At 40.4% G+C, this 17,924-nt stretch overlaps 1 protein-coding gene across 10 annotated transcripts in view; it reads left to right on the forward strand.

The window, feature by feature from the left end:
* The window catches only part of Akap13 (A-kinase anchoring protein 13), a 174,876-nt gene that overhangs the window by 98,378 nt on the left and 58,574 nt on the right, over positions 1-17,924 (forward strand). For all 10 annotated transcript variants that reach the window (XM_070043194.1, XM_070043196.1, XM_070043199.1 and 7 more), the window contains exons 9-10: positions 10,372-10,447; positions 13,560-13,696. In XM_070043194.1, coding sequence (XP_069899295.1) covers positions 10,372-10,447; positions 13,560-13,696 — 213 coding nt within the window. The remainder of the gene's footprint in view (positions 1-10,371; positions 10,448-13,559; positions 13,697-17,924) is intronic.

A 17,924-nucleotide genomic window follows, 5' to 3' on the forward strand; every position in this document is an offset into this window, starting at 1 on the left:
AACAGATTACACATGGACAATTTTTAATTGTCCTTTTAATTATACAAAGCCAGTTCTAGGTTAATCTAAGAGAGTTACATTGTTTTTTAAACATATGTGTATCTTGGTTGTATAAACTTTCCCAGAACAGAGACCTTGTTTTCTTATTGCTTCTGTTTGCCTCTTCAGTAAGGGACAAAATATCTTTTCAACTGATATAGATTATCTGTAGTAAGTCACTATTTGGATGAGGTTAGGATAGAAAGGTTTTATGGGAATTAAAGTATCTCTGATCCCTAGAGAAGTCCCTGAGAACTTGGGAAGCAGGAAACACTTGGTTCTAATTAGGACAGGAGGGAGGGGCAGTGAGGAGCAGAGGATGTTGAGGACAGAGGGGAGGCAGCATTGTGCTTCACAGGGGAAGAAGGAAGAAAGCTAATATAGAAAATTTAATACATAGTCTTTTTTTCTTATACACTGAAGCCTGTAAGATCTTTCACTCATGCCCTAAATTACACAGTTTAGAAATCTTAATAAATCCCTGGCCAGGTTTCCATGAGTTTGGAAAGCCCAAGCAATAATTTTATTTCTAACTTTAAAATATATCTGATTGCTTTGCTTCTACTGTTTTTTTGTTTTGTTTTGCTTGTTTAGCATCATCTCTGCTGAAAAGCAACTCTCTGTATATGTTGGCACGTAGAGCCAGGCCTTGCTCACTGGTGGTACAGCGTGTAATGATGCACCCGTGAGGGACGGGGGAGTAGAAAGCCTTGTAGTTGGATGTAGCTGAGACTGTGATAACATTAATAGATACATAGAGGAGAACAATCCTGCAGTCTTTGCTGGCCTTTTGTATTTATCTCCTTCAAGCGCTAGGAAATGGGGACTCATCAGACCTTCTGTACTCCTTTAGAGCTCCTAAAAAACCACCTCTCACCAACTTTGCAATATTGACAGAAATTGAGTTACCAAATCTCTTTTCTTCCTTTCTGATGCCGTATTTGAAACTCGGCATTCACACTCTCCCAGTCTGCCTAAGGATTGCTCTGAACAGTTAGGAAAAATGTATGTCATTCTTTCTGGAAAAAGGAAGTTCTTTTTTGAGGGTTTTTCCCCCATCTCTTTTTCTTTAAAGCATATTTTTTGCTTCTTTTCTACTCACTCATTTCTAGTCCAAGGATGAGAGTATCTGAAGTGAGTGGATGATGCTAGACTAGATCTGCCCCTCAGGATGTCGGATAGGGTAGTAGACAGAAAGTTCCAGAATGGTAGCAAAGTAGGCAAATGAAATAACAGAGCCATACATAAGGGCTAGCTAATATGCCAAAAGCATAGATGGGGGAGAAAGTCCCAACCTTTTTTTTGCTTTTCTTACCCACAAGAATGTTAACACACACACACTTACACACATGCTTACACTTGATCATTTACTCCATACCTTTTCTCTCATTTTGTTTAAAGCCCCCGTCATTCTTCCCCCAGTCCCAATCTCAAAGCAAAAACTTAATTCTTAGTGAGTTCTAAACATTGCCAGACATTTTCATAGCCACTTCTGGGTCCTGGAGACACAATGCTGAAATACTTGGCGAACATTTTTCTCACATGAAATCATCAGTTTGCACGTGGCAGGGAGCTGCAAGTATATACTTCCTTCAGTAGATTCAGTGTTCTATACGTCCTGGAACAGCTGAGTGTGTTGTACAGACTTGTGGTGTTTAAGATGACACCCCCTTCCTTTATTAGCATACCACCCTGACATCAAAGGGCTTGCATCTCCTAGCAATGCCTGACAGAGCCATTTTCCTAGGGAGCTGGGTGGGGAGGAGGAGCAGGAGGAAGCTAGTTGGAAAAGGAAGCCTTGTTTTTCTCCTCTTCGTCTGTAGATGAATCATGTTCCCACCACTGCAATTAGGTTTTCAAACCTCCAAGGCTGCGGGTGCAGAGCTGAAAGGGCAAGCAGTGACGTTCTTGAGAGAGAAGAAGGGGGAGGAGGCTGGGGCGGGAGGGGTGGCGGGAGGAGGAGAGCAGCCAGAGGAGTGGTCTGTTTTTCCTTTTACTCTTAGATATTTTCAACTTAAATCAAAACCAAACCCGGGTCCAGCTGCCTGTTGAGCAAGAGACAGACTAACGACTCATTCTTTGAAAAAGCATCACCAGCTTTTTGTCTTTTTTTTTTTTTCTTTCTTACTGTTTTAAGGGGAAAAATTAGTGAATTTTCTCACATTATCTCTTGGAAATAGAATTGTTTCCTTTTTCTCCCCCGTCCCCTCCCATCATCTTGGCAAAGTAAATGCTGGATTTTTATTGCCTGCTTTGTTTTTTCTCCCCCCACGTGTCAACCACTATGCTTAGTCCGTTCAGTCTTGAGTTTTCTATTGGAGTTATCGTCAGCGATGGACACCGTCTGTACTTCCCCTCCTGCCGGGTTCTGTGCGACAGAGACCTTGGGGGAATCCATTGCTTATATTATGAATTATAAGATCGTCTCAGCACTCTGAAGTTGCCACGAAGTTCTCAGTTCAAGGAGTTGGATTCTACTTGTTTGCTTTTTAAATTTCTCTCTCTCTCTTTTTTTTTTTTTTTTTTTGCCCCTGAGGGGTTTCTGGAAGGCAGAGCCCTCCTGCTCACTGTGAGAAAGTTGGAACTCTGACTTGTTTGAGCACATTGGTCCCCAAGTTAACAGTGGGTATACTTCTTGTGTTTTCTCCCTCCTCGTTGTATCTGGACAAAATGTATGAACGGCACAAGAGGCGCTATAGCCTGTGTGACATCTCCAAGGTGGACAGAACAGTGGATGTGGTGCTGCTGAAGGTAAGGGGCAGGCCTCATCTTGTCTGACTCTGGCTGTTCGCTTCCTTTCAGTCCAGTAGTGGTAGACCTTGGCCTTCCCATACTGGGAGGAAGTCTGAGGAAAGTCAGGCCAAAAGTCATGGTTAGAGGGCAGGGGGGTGATCTGAAGGTCCTTTAAAGCAACATCTGAAGGGAGATAGCAAGTGTTTGAGAATAAGCAGTGTGTTTTTACTTTTAGGTAGAGTCTGGTGTTCAGGATAATGTCATAGTTTTGAAAATCACGAAGAGAGAAATGACCTTCAGACTCGCTCTTTCATGGAGTCTCTGTCTGTGGCTCTTGTCCCTATCCTCCCTCCCTCTCCCCATCTGTCTGTCTGGGTCTCTTTCTCAGTGAGTCTGTCTGTTTTTTCTCTCCGTTCTTCTCGCTGTCAGTCCTTTCTGTGTTGTTCCACTGCTGTCTCTCCCTCACTTTTTTGGGGCCTACATTTATTTCCTTAGGAAGGGTTTTCTGTAAAGCTATTCCTTAATGTGGCGTAGCTGCCCTCTGGCTTGTTTGGCTGCTTTTCAATTATCCCATCTGACTGTTGATATAGCTGTATTTGTTTGTTTTCTCAGCATTAGCCGGGTTGGGTGTGTGAAATCTGGATAGCTGATAGCTCAAAGAAGACATCCTTGTCTCTAAAATTAGTCTGAACTTCTCTAGTCAGGAAGATGGAAGTCTGGGAATGTTGGACAACTCATGGAGCACTTTTTGGAAGTTTAATGGTTTTCTGGCAGAGGCAGGGGAAGTTGGAATCCAACCAAGTGCTTTACAGATGCCCAGAGAACCTGCGTTTGGACTTGATGAGGAGTAATTCCAGGCAGAGTTTAGTGTATTGCCTGGGTCAAGGATTCAGCTGAGTACTGGAGACTTCCTTAGTTTTTGTTTTTCGCTATTTGCTTTTTGTTTTTTTGAGGGGGTACGGTTGGAGACAGTACTGTAGTTTGAACTAAGGGAATCATACTTGCTAGGCAGGAGCTCGCCCACTTACGCCTTGCCTCCAGCCTTTTTGTGTTGAATTACCTTTCAGATAGGGTCTCACTTACCAAGGTTTATATCTAGGCTGGCCTTAGACTGTGATCCTCCTACCTGTGCCTCCCACATAGCACCACAATGTCCAGTTGTTCTTGGAGAGTAGAGGGAATATCTGCCTCAACGTTTTTTCATGTCGGACTGACTTTGACCTACAATCTTACTTCCAACTTCCAACTGAGATGACAAACATGAGCTATCACGAGGAGCTTTTCTTTTGAAACAGGGTCTTGTCAGGTATCCCAGGTTGGATTCAGAACTATGATTCTCCTGCCTCAGCTTCCCAAGTGCTGAGATTACAGGCTAGTGCTGCCACGCCCAGTGACTTTCTGCATTTTTTTCCTCTGGTTGAGTCAGGCTAAAAAATGGTTTGAGAAGGCTGGGCGATTAGTTCCCTGCTGGAGGAGGCGTGGTTTGTGGTGGACTGTTGCAAGGGTCCCCTCCATAATAACTCTTGGGATGGTTGTCTGACTTGCCAGGCCTAGGCCGACACCGCCTGGTATTTGACCTTGTTCCAAGATAATGGTTTTATTTCTTTGAAATGTAACTTCCTTTAAGAAATAGCAGTGGTGTTTTAAGTTTTCCTCCATGATGTACTTAGAAGAGCTTAGCTTTTAGGACCTTTCTTTGCATGATGTCACTAGGAACAACATACGTTAAAAACAAAGATCCTAGTATGCAGTACTCTACATTGCAAGAGTCTTAGACGTTTTTCTGCTGGAAGAAGTCTTAGGTGTTATTTTGACCACTTCTTTTCCAATATAGGCATTCCTTATATGACACTGGATATACACATGATAGCATATGAGTTCATGTTGTCACAGTTTTTAGTAGTTTCTCCTACAATTCTCATTTCTTCCCTCCTTCCCAATTACTAGTGTTCTCCAGTTATTTTTACAAAAATCACTTTGAAGTTCACTATCTTCTGTCAGCATTTAAAAAAATAATTGTTGGACTCACTGGACAGTATGTTGAAAATGAACTATACAACTTGTGGGTAGAGAGTAAGAGGGAAAAACGGGGAGAGCACGAAGGAAGGGATGACATTGTACAAAAGAAATGTGCTCATTACCCAACTTATGTAACTGTAACCCTTCTGTACATTACCTTTACAATAATTAAAAAAATATTGGGTGCTCATGCATATGTCATGTACATGTTCTTGTTCTCCTTGTTTTTATTTTTATTTATTTTTTGTCAGTCATGGGGCTTGATCTCTGGGCCTGGGCACTGTCCCTCAGCTCTTCAGCTTAAGGCTAGTGCTCTACCACTTGAACCACAGCGCCACTCCGGCTTTTTCTGTTTATGTGCTGCTGAGAAATCGAACCCAGGGCCTCATGCATGCGAGGCAAGCACTCTACCACTGAGCCACCTCCCCAGCCCTCTACCTGTTTTTATACAAAAGAGTTTGTCCTTGTTCATCTGTTCACTCTGAACAATGTGTCTAATTTGTATGAATGGCTCTGTAAATATTAAATAGTGTTATGAATTCATAAGCCTTTTTTCTGTAAATTGTGATTAATTAATTTACTGTTACATTTGATACTTGATAAACAGAATACAGGTAAAATATGATATTGGTCACAAGGTTTTGATTGTGAGCCTTTCACTTTGTTATTCTACATTTATAACTCCAATTCTTCCCATTGGCATTCTCACAGTTTATTAAGTTAGCTTTGGAATTCTCATTTTGTGCTATATATCCATACTTTCTTTGGCTTATTAGGCATTCTGGGTGACCTCCTTTGTCAGTTCTGTGTAGTTAATTTCATGGATGTGCTTCTACACCCAGGCTTTCTCTGAGGAGTTCCCCAGAGCTAGATGCATGTGTCTTTATCTGCAGATCAGCTGTTATGCCACTGACTCCCAATCTTTCAACATATTATCTTCTTATACTATTTTACAAATGATAAAACCTGCAACACACATATACATATACCCCTGGATATGACATTCCCTTGCTTTCTCTTTCCTGATGTTTACATGGCTTCTGGTTCTTCTGATAAGTGCTTGGTAGCTATGAATCATAGGCTAAAAATGGATATGGAAGAATTTAGTTGTTGCCAGGGACCTTTAGTACCTGCACCCTAATTTTTCCAATGTCCCTCAGAAAGCTGGTGTTCATTTCCTGTTGGTGATTGGTAAGAGCTTCTGGTATAAAGAAAATGAAAGCTTTAGGAAAAGTGTTTACTAACCTTCGTTACAGATTTGTATTTAATGAAACTCTTTTGCATTTAAGTATTGCTAAACATAATCATATTCTAATTGAACTTAAAATATTTAAATAATTTCTCTATGTACAGTTACATTTATAATGAATAATCAGTTTCCCTGAAAAAAAAAAAAAAGCTTCTGATAGCCAAGGATTGGAATTCCTAGAAAATAGCAACTATCAGAAACTTATTACAGTACTAGTATACCAAAAGGAAGGAATAATGTGTGATGGAATTTGTTAATTGAGGACTAACTGTTGATTTATACTGGCTTTAGCTAGGGGCCACTTCTGTTTTATTAATTTTACCAGTTTGGGTACCTGGGGAAAACAAGCTGTCTAGTAATATTGACATGATTCTTAATGTTATTGATAATTTATTGGGGGCATTTTTTTCTTTTCTTTTCTTTTTTTTTTTTGTATCTGGTTAATTCAGAATGTTAACTCAGGGCTGGGAATGTGGCTTAGTGGTAGAGTGCTTGCCTAGCATGCATGAAGCCCTGGGTTTGATTCCTCAGTACCACATAAACAGAAAAAACCAGGAGCAGTGCTGTGGCTCAAGACTGCTAGTCTTGAGCAAAAAGAAACACAGAGACAGTGCCCAGGCCCTGAATTCAAGCCCTAGGACTGGACAAAACAAAACAAACACAAACAAACACCACCAAAAAACCATAATGTTAAAATACGTAAAAAGAGTTGCAGAGTTTTGTGTGTGTTGAATGGGTGTATTTACAGAGAGTGAGGCCATGTGACCACATTAGCTAAAGCTCAGATGTATAGTGTGTCTGCACATAGCCTAGTATTATTTCTCTGAGAAATAAACGTTTTAAAAGTTCACCTCCACATTGCAGCAAAAGAAAGACACTGGGGGGCTAAAGATTGATGCCACCAGTGCTTATCTGCTGAGTTATAGTGTGATTCCCTGACCAGAGTGACTCAGTTGGTTTTCATGTCTGGATGGTGGGTTTTCCCTTCCTTTTGTTGAGTCTTGCAGTGTGGGCTTTGTCTCCTGAGACACTGGCAGAGGAAGTGAGTATTGGCAGTGGCTGAGAAGGCTTGGTGTCACCGCCAGCTGTTATTAGGTTGTTTGTTCAGACATAAGTAGTAGCAGCACTGCCAGTAACAAAAGAAGGAAAATACGTACCACTGTTTTCAGACTGTGGGGAACACATGGAAGGCATGGTTTCAATTATCACAACAGGTTTCAGGCTTGATGGCAGGAATGAAACGTTGAAAAGTCACCTGGATGGGTCTGATGTTTCTTCTGAGGTCACTTTCATCACACCATGTCTGTATACATTGTAACTCATCAGAACTCTGGATGTTGAGTTCCTGTGGTGCCGATGAGCTAGTTTTCATGAGCAGTCTGTGGACAAAGGAAAGTGACTGATAATGTTTGTTTCTTAGCTAAATAATTACTAGTGTATTTTTGTGACTTAATCCCTTTCCAAATGATGTAGGTATGTTTTCTATCACTAAGCCAAGCTCCTGGGCCTTGATTTCTACATTTCCAACTACTTGCTGAAATAATAATAATAATAATAATAATAATAATAATAATAATAATAATAATAATAATAATAATAATAATTCTAAATACTAGGTTAGAATCTACCTTTCCTACCCAGTAAGTATCCAGTCCTATATTTTATTCAGAGCTCAGTGATTCCTAAGGGAAAGGTCTGAATAAGGGGCTCATAACCTTCATCTTCATTTTTCTCTGAACCTCTAATTATTAGCAGTTTCACATTTCTGATAAAATCAGAATCTCATGCCAAGTCTGGCTTCAGAACTGCCTAGCAGTATTGACGGCATACCTAACCAGCTTATCGGTAAACTCCTCTGCCTTAGGATTGTATTTCGGGACACTTGCTTGAGAGTAAGCATTCTTCTAACCGGTCTACCTGCTTTCTTTTACTTGCATATTGGATAGGATTCAGATGTGTTACTGTGTGTGTGCACTGTGTGTAGCCTATAGGAAAATGTTTCCAGTGGCGCATCATAGTGTGGTATGGAAGGCATGTTGGTGGTCTGTGAGTGAGACAGAGACAGGTATCCTTGATGAAAAGAAAGGAGGCTAGCGTAGATTCAGAAGGGAGATTTTTTTTTTTTTTCATCTAGTTTGTATCTCCGACGCAGCCTACTTAAACAGCAAGCTCAGTATTCTCCATACATGAACATGATGGCTTGGTGTTGCTATTACACAGGATGTGGTTGAAAATGCTGATACATGTTTTGACATTCTTTCTGCACGCATTGCAGCATTGAGATTTGTTCCGTGGCTAATGGCACTGGCTAGGACTCGTAGCAACTGGCTGAGGTTACTAGCTCTGACTTGGGCTTTGTGGGCAGCATCATAACTTTTTTCAGACAAGTTTTCATATCTGGAACTGCTGCATACCCTTTAAAATTGGGATAAAATGTATATAGTTCAGCCTTTAAACAGTTTTAAGTATACAGTTGAGTGGAACAAAGTACTTTGTATCTTTGTGTAACTATCACCAACAGCCTTCTCCACATCCTTGCCACAGGCCCAAACTGAAGATCTGCACCTGTTAAACAATAATTCCCCATTTCTCCCCCTCCTCTTAGCCTCTTGGAATCACCATTTTTTTTGTCTGATTTTTGACAATCTAGGTGTCTCATACAGTGGAGCCATAATTGTATAGCTTTTGTGTGTGGGGGGGGGATTGTCTTTTGTAGCTTATTATCTTCAAAGCCCATCTAAGTCATAGCATGTGTCAGGCTAAAAAATACTCCATCTTAAGCATATACCATTTTTTCTTACTTATCCACTCATCTGTCAACCAACCTTTGGGCTGTTATAACTGTTGACTGCTGTGTATAGTGCTATGACTTTTTATCTGTGGGTATATTCTCAGAAGCAGTATTGCTGAATTACAGGGTAATTGTATACTTAATTCTTGAGAAACAGACGCTGTTTTTTCCCACATAGCTGGTATCATTTTACATTCCTATGAACATTACATAAGGGTTCCAACTTTTCTTCATTCTCACTGGGAAATGTTATTTCCACACTTAAAGAGAATGATAACCAGCTGTGCACCAGTGGCTCACACCTGTAATCCTAACTCTCAGGAGGCTGAGATCTGAGGATCACAGTTTGAAGCCAGCCTGGGAAGGAAAGTCCTTGAGACTCTTATCTCCCATTAACCACCAAAAATCAGGAAGTAGTGCCGTGGCTCAAAGTGGTAGAGCCTTGAGTAAAAAATCACAGGGACAGCACCCAGGACCTGAGTTCAAGCCCCACGACCAAAACAAACAAACAAAAAAACCCTTAATAGGTTTGAAGTGATGGCTCGTGGTAATTTTTATTTGCATTTCCCTAACACATACTTCTGTGCTGCATCTGTAAGCCAGCAGGCTTGAGTTTCTAAGCTATTTATGTTCACAAATATGTGCTATCTACCATGAATGCCATCACAAGCATAGCTTCTCTGTGTATGCTCTGTCTTGGTTCTCCTATACCTTTTTTTTACCTGTTACCTCAAAACAAGTGGACCTAGATTGAAAGTCTCAAGACTTTCTCTCAAGACTCCATAATTTTGTTTAGCCTTCTGTAAGAGATATGTATATTTTGGTAGACTTTTTTTTGGGGGGGGGGGGGTCTGGTTGTGGGGCCTGAATTCTGGGCATGGGCCTGGGCCTGGGTGCTGTCCCTCAGTTCTTCAGCTCAAGGCTAGCGCTCTACCACTTGAGCCATAGCGCCACTTCCGGCTTTTTTCTTTTTTGCTTATGTGGTGCTGAGGAATCGAACCCAGGGCCTCATGCATACAAGGCATAGACTTTCTTTTTGAATCTTATTTAACTATTTCTTTCATCCAGTCATTTTGCTTCCTTTGGCCTCAGATTTTTTTTTTAATGGGTCTTCTAAAGGATTGTGGTCACACCCCTTAGAGTTCTAGCCACTTTTAATTTTCTTCTAGAACCACTGAAGATAATGATTATTAAATTAGTTATTAAGAGATATTGCATTTTAATAATATTCTCTCAGTTTAGATAGTTCTAGTCTAGATAGTCCTGTTGCTTGGTTTTTACTGTTAGAGAAACCTGTTTCACAATAATATATTTTAACTTGCAAACGAGGACATCAAATACGTGTCTTAATATTTGATTATTTTCATATATTAACTTTTTTACTTTACCTCTGCCCTGCACCATGAGTGCATATCTTTTCCTATTGTGTATTGACAGTCTTCTCAGAGAGCTCTGAAGTTTTAAAGAAAAAGGAGGAGGTGCATAATTTCAGACTCAACAACATTACTTCACTGTCTAAAGTAATTTTTATTTTTTCTAGATAAATCGAGAAAGTTGGTGTTCCATAGAGCCATGTCCTGGTGCAGCGTCACTCTTGGCTTCCAAACAGAGCACAGGTAAACAGATTTTTTTTCCTTTCATTTTCTGATTTGCTGGATCTAAATATCTCGTTTTCTAGAGCCACAATGCATCTGTAAAAACTGATATTTTGAGGAGCTGGGAAGGTGGCTCAGTGGTAGAGTGGTTGCCTTGCATGCATGAGGCTTTGGGTTCAATTCCTCAGCACCACATAAGCAGAAAAAGTCGGAAGTGGCATTGTGGCTCAAGTGGTAGAGCACTAGCCTTGAGCTGAAGAGCTGAGGGACAGCGCCCAGGCCGAGTTCAGGCCCCATGTCTGACAAAAATAAAAATAAAAAACAAAACCAACTGATGTTTTGATTTGGAGATCTTTCCTTCTGAAACATACAACACAGGAATCAGAGGAAGGGATAGATATGATCTGGATTAAGCACAAGAGTAGTTTCTTCCATTTTACTTTAGTAGTAAAAGATGTCATATGTGGCTTTTAATTTTTTTATTATCTTTAATTGTTATACAGAGGGATTATATATGTGGCTTTATGATTTTTTAGTCACCTGTAAAGATAACATATTCTGTTCATATGGTACAAGTACAAGTTTTTTAATCTGGAAAAATTATATACATACATGCGTGCATATTAAGGACTAAATATCATTATTTGGTAAATAACTATTCTAACTCTAAATGCAGATCATTAGAGTGCATCTTCAAAAATGACTTCTATTAGCTTTTAAAGTGCTAATGGCTCAGTACACAAGAATGACAGGCAGATTTCTATGCAGGCCATATCCTCATCAGTGCCTGCTTTCAGGTTACTGTCCTCCACTTTTTTTTTTTTTTTTTTGGTCAGTTGTGAGGCTTGAACTCTGGACCTGGGCACTGTCCCTCAGCTCTTCAGCTCAAGGCCAATGCTCTACCACTTGAGCCACAGTACCACTTCTGGTTTTCTGGTGGTTTATTAGAGATAAGAGTCTCATGGACTTTGCTGCCCAGGCTGGCTTTGAGCCGCAATCCTCAGATCTCAGCCTCCTGAGTAGGATTACAGGCATGAGCCACCAGCACCTGGCTTCTCCTCCGCATTTTTAAAGAATCATACATTAAAGATGAATAAAGCCCAACTTCATTAGGCACATGTATTACATACCTGTTATATGCTGAGGAACAGAGTTCTGGTTCCTATATATAACAAAGTATTTCTGATTGTCAGTACAAATCTTTGGGAGGTTACTAATCATCCCTTCTTTCTCATAGGGAAATGGAGGCCTACACAGGATTAAATTACTTCTTGGCCTAGGATCTTTGTGCTAACAAGTGAGACCTGGCAGTAAGGGCTTATGCCTGTAATCCTTAGCTACTCAGGAGGTAGAGATAGGAGAGTCCCTGTTTGAGGCTAGCCCAGGCAAAAGTTAATGAGACCTAAAAATGTAGGTGTGGTGGTATACTAGTCCAACAGTCAATATTGTCTGCACGATATGATCTCTTATTCCAGACTCCTTTGTGGTCCCTTGTGCTGGTTTAGATTTACTTTTGGGATGAGATTTTTCTATCATGGCTGAGTCTGTGAGAATAGCTTGAGCTTGGGATTGGATGTAGGCTGCCAGCTGGACAGCTTACCGCTCGGCGGTTGCTGTGACAGCCCTTTCTGTTCTTGGCTAGCCCCACTGGTTTTCCTCTCTGTCACAGAATGGAGCTTTTGATTTTTCCAAGGAGGAAAGAGGAAAGAATAGAAAGATCACAAATCTACCAACTCCACCTAGTTAATAATCACTTTATGCAGTATGGGAGGAAAAAGACCATCCAGAATACCCATACATTTCCTTTCCATCTTTGAAAGGCAAGACTGTTCCCATTGAACTAATAGTTGCCTATTAACTATGGTGTTTTTTTTTCTTTTTAACTGGAGGGTCTTCAGATTAATCTATAGGTCCTGCCTAATTTCCTGTGTCATTCTGTGTGTGATTCTATGATGACATTATCTCCTAATATGTTCATTTCAACCACAGGATTGTAAATCATACACATACACATAGAGCACACACTGAGCACCTCTTTTTGTTTAAGGATATTTCCAAACTTAGCCAAATTCAGATGATTCATTTTTCTACTATGGTACATTACTTTCCCGGTGTAAGATCTATTTAGGGAAGAAAAGTTAACAGTTTCCTTCATTACTCAGTAGAATCTGTACTTTTTTTTTTTTTTTTTTTTTTTTTTGTCATCGGTTGTGGGGCCTGAACTGAGGGCGCTGTCCCTCAGCTCTTCAGCTCAAGGCTAGCACTCTACCACTTGAGCCACAGCGCCACTTCCAGCTTTTTTTTCCTTTTGCTTATGTGGTGCTAAGGAATCGAACCCAGGGCCTCATGCATACAAAGCAAGCACTCTACCATTGAGCCACCTTCCCAGCCCCAGAATCTGTACATTTAATGCACTGATGTATTGATTTATCTACTACTTAATATCACTAATTTTTGTGATTGTGCCACTTTGATCTTTGTATTGCTAATTTTAAAAAGTAATGTTTCTAGAAACAACTATAATCTCAGAACAGAAATTGGCCCACAAATCTCATTTCATAATTTCCTAATGGACTTCAGATTTTCAAAACAAAAGACAAGCTGTAATTATCAGAAAGAAAACATTTCCATTTAGATAGAATATAGTTCTGAATCATCATTTTATCTTTCTCTATACTCCAAGCTCATGATTATCTTATTGAAGTAGCAGATCTGAAACCCTCTAATTTGACTATGTTCTTTCTAGTTTCTTTATGTTTTTAAAAAGAGAGAGAGCCGAGGGCTGGTGGCTCACTCCTGTAGCCTAGCTACTCAGGAAGCTGAGATCTAAGAATTGAGCTGCAAAGCCAGCCCAGAAAGTCTGTGAGACTCTTATCTCCAATGAAGCACCAGAAAACCAGAATGTGGTGCTGTGGCTCAGTGGTAGAGTGGTCGCCTTGAGCTGAAGAGTTCAGGGACAGTGCCCAGGCCCAGAGTTCAAGTCCCACAACCGATGAGAAACTGAGAGAGCGAGAAAGAGAGAAAGAAAGGGGGAGAGAGGACAAAAAGCAGTAGAGAGAAAAGTACTAGTACCTTGTGTGAAAGGAAAGTGAACTTTTAAAAAAGTGTTGATTGAATAAATTTTCTTTCTCAGAGTGTGAGAACTTCTTGGCTGTCGGGCTGGGCGGGGAGTGTGCCTCAAAACAAGCTGTACTTCAAAGAGAATCTGAGAGTGACCCTGACCTCTTCCATTCGCCCAGTGATGAGATGGACAGCCTCATCTTCTCAAAGGTTTGCCGGTGCCTTCCTTTATTTTTCTCCCGTGACTGTCATCTACACAGTTGGCATCCTTCAACTCTTTTCCCAAGGCAAATTGTTTTTCCTCATCCATGCTTCTTTAAGGATGGTCTAGCTAGCCATATAGCTTGCACTTGCAATCAGGAGTGTGTAATTATTAACTTAAAAAGAAGGAAACCACAGATTGCTAGGGCTCAGACAAAAGGCATTGGCAAAATCTGTTTTCTACAAAATCACCAAGTTTAAGTTATGCAAAATACTGAAGTTTTCGAGCTTCCATTGAAGTTTTAAGTCATGGAAGTTCCTTTAGAATGAAGTTCCTTTAAGTCAGATGACAGTGAAACACTTCAGTGGGCAGGGAGAGACCACAGCTCAGACTCAATGATGTCATGTGTATAAACTAACCAGAGAGTCATTTCTGATTAATGTGTTGAGGCCTGAAGCTCACTGCTGAGCCTGGTGATATCATTGCTTTTCATCCAACCTGCTTAATTGGACCTTTCTAGATCTCTGCTTGGGAACCCAAGCTTTCTCCTTAGTGAAAGCCCATTCACATGAATCGGCTCGTGCATCCGTATAATTTGAGGCAAAGGGAGTAGAGGACAGGGACCTTGGCTTCCTTTGGCTTTGTGTGTTTCTAGTTCTGTTTTGTCTTCTAAGATGAATAGAGGGCTTTCCCACAGGCGAGAGTGTGGATTGTACTCAATTATGTGCCACAAGTGGTTTTCTTAATAGTAAGGGGTTGAAGGGGCAGAGACATTGCGGCAGCCGTGAAGACTGTTCCTTTGGATTCTCTGACGACATTGAAGAAGTGGTGAGAGCAGTTATGTTAGTGGGTGATTAAGTTGTTCAAGGGACTGTGATGACCCAGTGTTTAGAACATATGGTGTAGGAATGATGGCATGCGGTTGTGGAAATGTGGTTTGGAACACTGAAGCCTCTGTGAGTGAACCATGTGTACCTTCTTGGGCCCTCATCTTCGCCCTGCATCTTGTTCTTTGTCTTCATTGTGTTCATAGTTGCCCAGGTTGTTCTGTGACTTGGGATTCTATGAAGTGAAATCTTTACACATTAGAAAGATCTTCCCTTCTTTGAAGTTATTTTGTGATATGTTTGTTTGCTTTTAAGTCTTAGAATATTCAGGGGTGATTTCCCCTGAGCCTTTGAGGTTTTAAATGTGAGCACATCTATTCCCCTTGAGGGAATATGTAGCATTATGAAGATACACCTCTCCACAAACATTGCTTTTGATTGAGAGGAACAGGTTAGATTGTGTCTCTCTAGATTCCTGCTTTCAATTTAATAGGGTTCTTTATAACATGCCATGGGTACCTGTAGAGTTATTAAACATATATTTATGTTTGAAAATCATAACGACATTAAAAAAATCATCCTCGTAAAGAAAACCCTTATTTGCTTCCTTCTGAGGTATATGACAGCTGGTCCCTAGGCGTTAACTGTCTTTTACAAACAGATAATTTTTTTCTGGTCACTAATTGAAAGGTTTGTCTACCTAAGAAAAAACAAAATTTTCTGTATTTTAGTTTCTTACTCAAGCTACCAAAGGCATTCAGGAGATTATTCTTATAAATAGCTGTTTGTCATATTCTGACACTTTTTCCCCCAGGAGGATTTGACAGATTTTTTTTTTAAGCTGACGCACATGCCACATAAACTTGTACCTACATTTCATACAGGAGGGCAATCCAGGCACTTTCACCCCTTCATGGATGTAGAAGGAAGAATAAATGGCATCTGCCCTTTGTATGTGCACTCTACCAAAGTGGTTGGTGGTAAAGGGGCTCTGCAATAAATGTTTTCTCTAGTATTAAAAGAAAAGAAAAAAGAAAAGGAAAGAAAACCTATGGGCTTGCTACTTTGGAAAGAAAAAAAGAAACAAGACTAATATTGGCAGAGTATATAATACACACAAGGCACTACAATAAGTTCCTTATATACTAAATCTCATCTCATAGCCTTGGAACCCTGACAGGTGAACTGATATCCTTGAGGGTAGTAGATGTTGTTACTAGTAAAAATTACTAGCACCAAGTAAAGAGATTGAGATTTGCACCTTGGCTTGACTTTAAAATCCATCCAGGTTTTGTTTCTTCCTGATCTCTCGCAAGCTCCTCCAAAGCCAGTAATTTGTATTGAAGCACAGTATTGGTGGATAGGCCATCAGCTGCTTTCTTAAAAATCTTCTGCATACGTCGTCCATACAAGCATGTGCTGCACAGTACCAGAGTGTTCCACCTTCTTCCCAGGGCCTAACCATCTCCTCCCCCATTCTCTAAAAATAATATTAATAGTAATAACTGGCGGGCAAGCCCTTGTAACATCCCTTTCTGTGAACTGCCAGTGGTGCATTAGGTCACTTCCTGCAGACATTTGTTTAACTTCAGTCTTACACGGGATTTTTTTTTTTTTAAACAACAGCTGTTTTTCATGAACTTTTCCCCTTCGTCTTGTCTTTCTCTTTATGCTCCTTCTGGTAAAATGTCACTCTACAGTGGCTGTCATGAGCATCATCTTTATCCTTTTCTAAGGTATTTCTTTTCCTTAGATCAGCACTATAAAATTAACGCTTTTTAAAGTGGAGCACTCACTAAGAGAAGAAGTGGTAAGAAAAAGTTGACACACTGTAGGCCACTCTGCTCAGGTCCTTCAGCTTGTTACATAAACTCTTGCCCAGATTGGATTCAATGATTGTAGTATATGTTAGGGTCTTAAAATGTGAGCAGTTTCCCAAGACACACAGAACACCTTGTATATAATATAAATAATAAGTGTTTGACGAATAAATGAATGAAATTTAAGGGTCCATATTTTGCCAGTGTTGGCTTCCCTGCTGGTTTCTGGTGCTTGTTATACTCCTTGGCATTGCCTGGGCTGACCAACTCTCTGTTTTACTTGTCACATGATGTTTGCTCGAGAATCTCTGTCTTTTGTTTCACTTCTCTTACAAGGAGACCCACTCATGTTTGGTCTAGGCCCACGACCTCATCTTAATCAATTACATCTACAAAGACTTATTTCCAAATAAGGTCTCCTTCTGAGAGGGACACCTATTTTAAGGAGAGGACTTTGACTCAGTAAGTAGTGTGAGAAAGCTAAAACACTGTAGAATTCCCCTCCAAAGTTTTGTTTTTTGACTATTGACATTTTCCTTCTGGAGAGAGGAGCACCTTGAATAGGAATCTTTTAGGATGGCTGTTTCAGTCCTTTGGTGACATAAAAGGACAGTCAGTAATTTCATTTAAAAGTAATACCACCTTTCAGAATTTATTTGGTCAAGCACAGTTTTATTTTGCAAGCTATCTGGTGAAGGGGCTTTCTGATGACTTTGACATCTTACAAGTGATTTTAGAAATGATGGAGCTGACAGGAAGGTTTGTTTGAGTTAAAATCAGCTCTGATTCCAACCCTGATTCTGTTACTCACAGCTTGCACACTTGGGAAGACTCCATTAGACAATCTGAGTCTCTGTTTTCTGGCCTACATTATAATCTTGTGCTTTTCCCACTTAGTCTCATCCTACACATAATTCAAACAGAAGCTAATCTAAGAATGTGAAATCTTCAGAGAGGGAAAAAAAAATGTTAGAAAGTAGCTGGTGCGATCAGGCACAAAGATGAGCTTGGTGGTGCAAGCCTGTAATCCTAGCTACTTGAGGGCAGAGATGGGGCAATTACAGTTTGAAGCTAGCCAAGCAAAAAAGAAGTTGGGGAGATTCCACCTTAACCAATGGCTAGGCGCAGTGGTGTACGCCTGTCATCTTAGCTATGGGAGACACATAATGGCTGGGCGCAGTGACTAGCACCTGCTATCCTCAGAAACACAGAGCAACACAATTAGGAGAGTCACAGTGTAATCTGGCTGGGCATAAGGCAGATCCCACTTTCAAAATAGCCAAGACAAAAAGGTGCTGGAGGTGTGGCTCAAGTGGCAGAGCAGCATCCTTCCTAAAAGTTCAAGGCTGCCCTGAGTTCAGTCCCCAGTACTGTCAAAACAGAACAAACCAATGTAAGCAAACAAATAACCTTTCCAAATAAAGGGCTTGATTCCCATTCCAACTTTGAAATGACTCCATGGTTCTCTCTCTGTGTCTCTCTGTCTCTCTCTCTGTCTCTCTCTCTCTTTTTACATTTTCTCCTAAGAACCCATAGTAAAACATTGAGTCACCTGGCTAACCAGAAGTTAGTAGTGAAAAAAGAAAGAT

Source organism: Dipodomys merriami, unplaced genomic scaffold (genome assembly GCF_024711535.1).
Source record: "Dipodomys merriami isolate MVZ:Mamm:240054 unplaced genomic scaffold, mDipMer1.0.p SCAF_33, whole genome shotgun sequence".
Taxonomy (NCBI): domain Eukaryota; kingdom Metazoa; phylum Chordata; class Mammalia; order Rodentia; family Heteromyidae; genus Dipodomys; species Dipodomys merriami.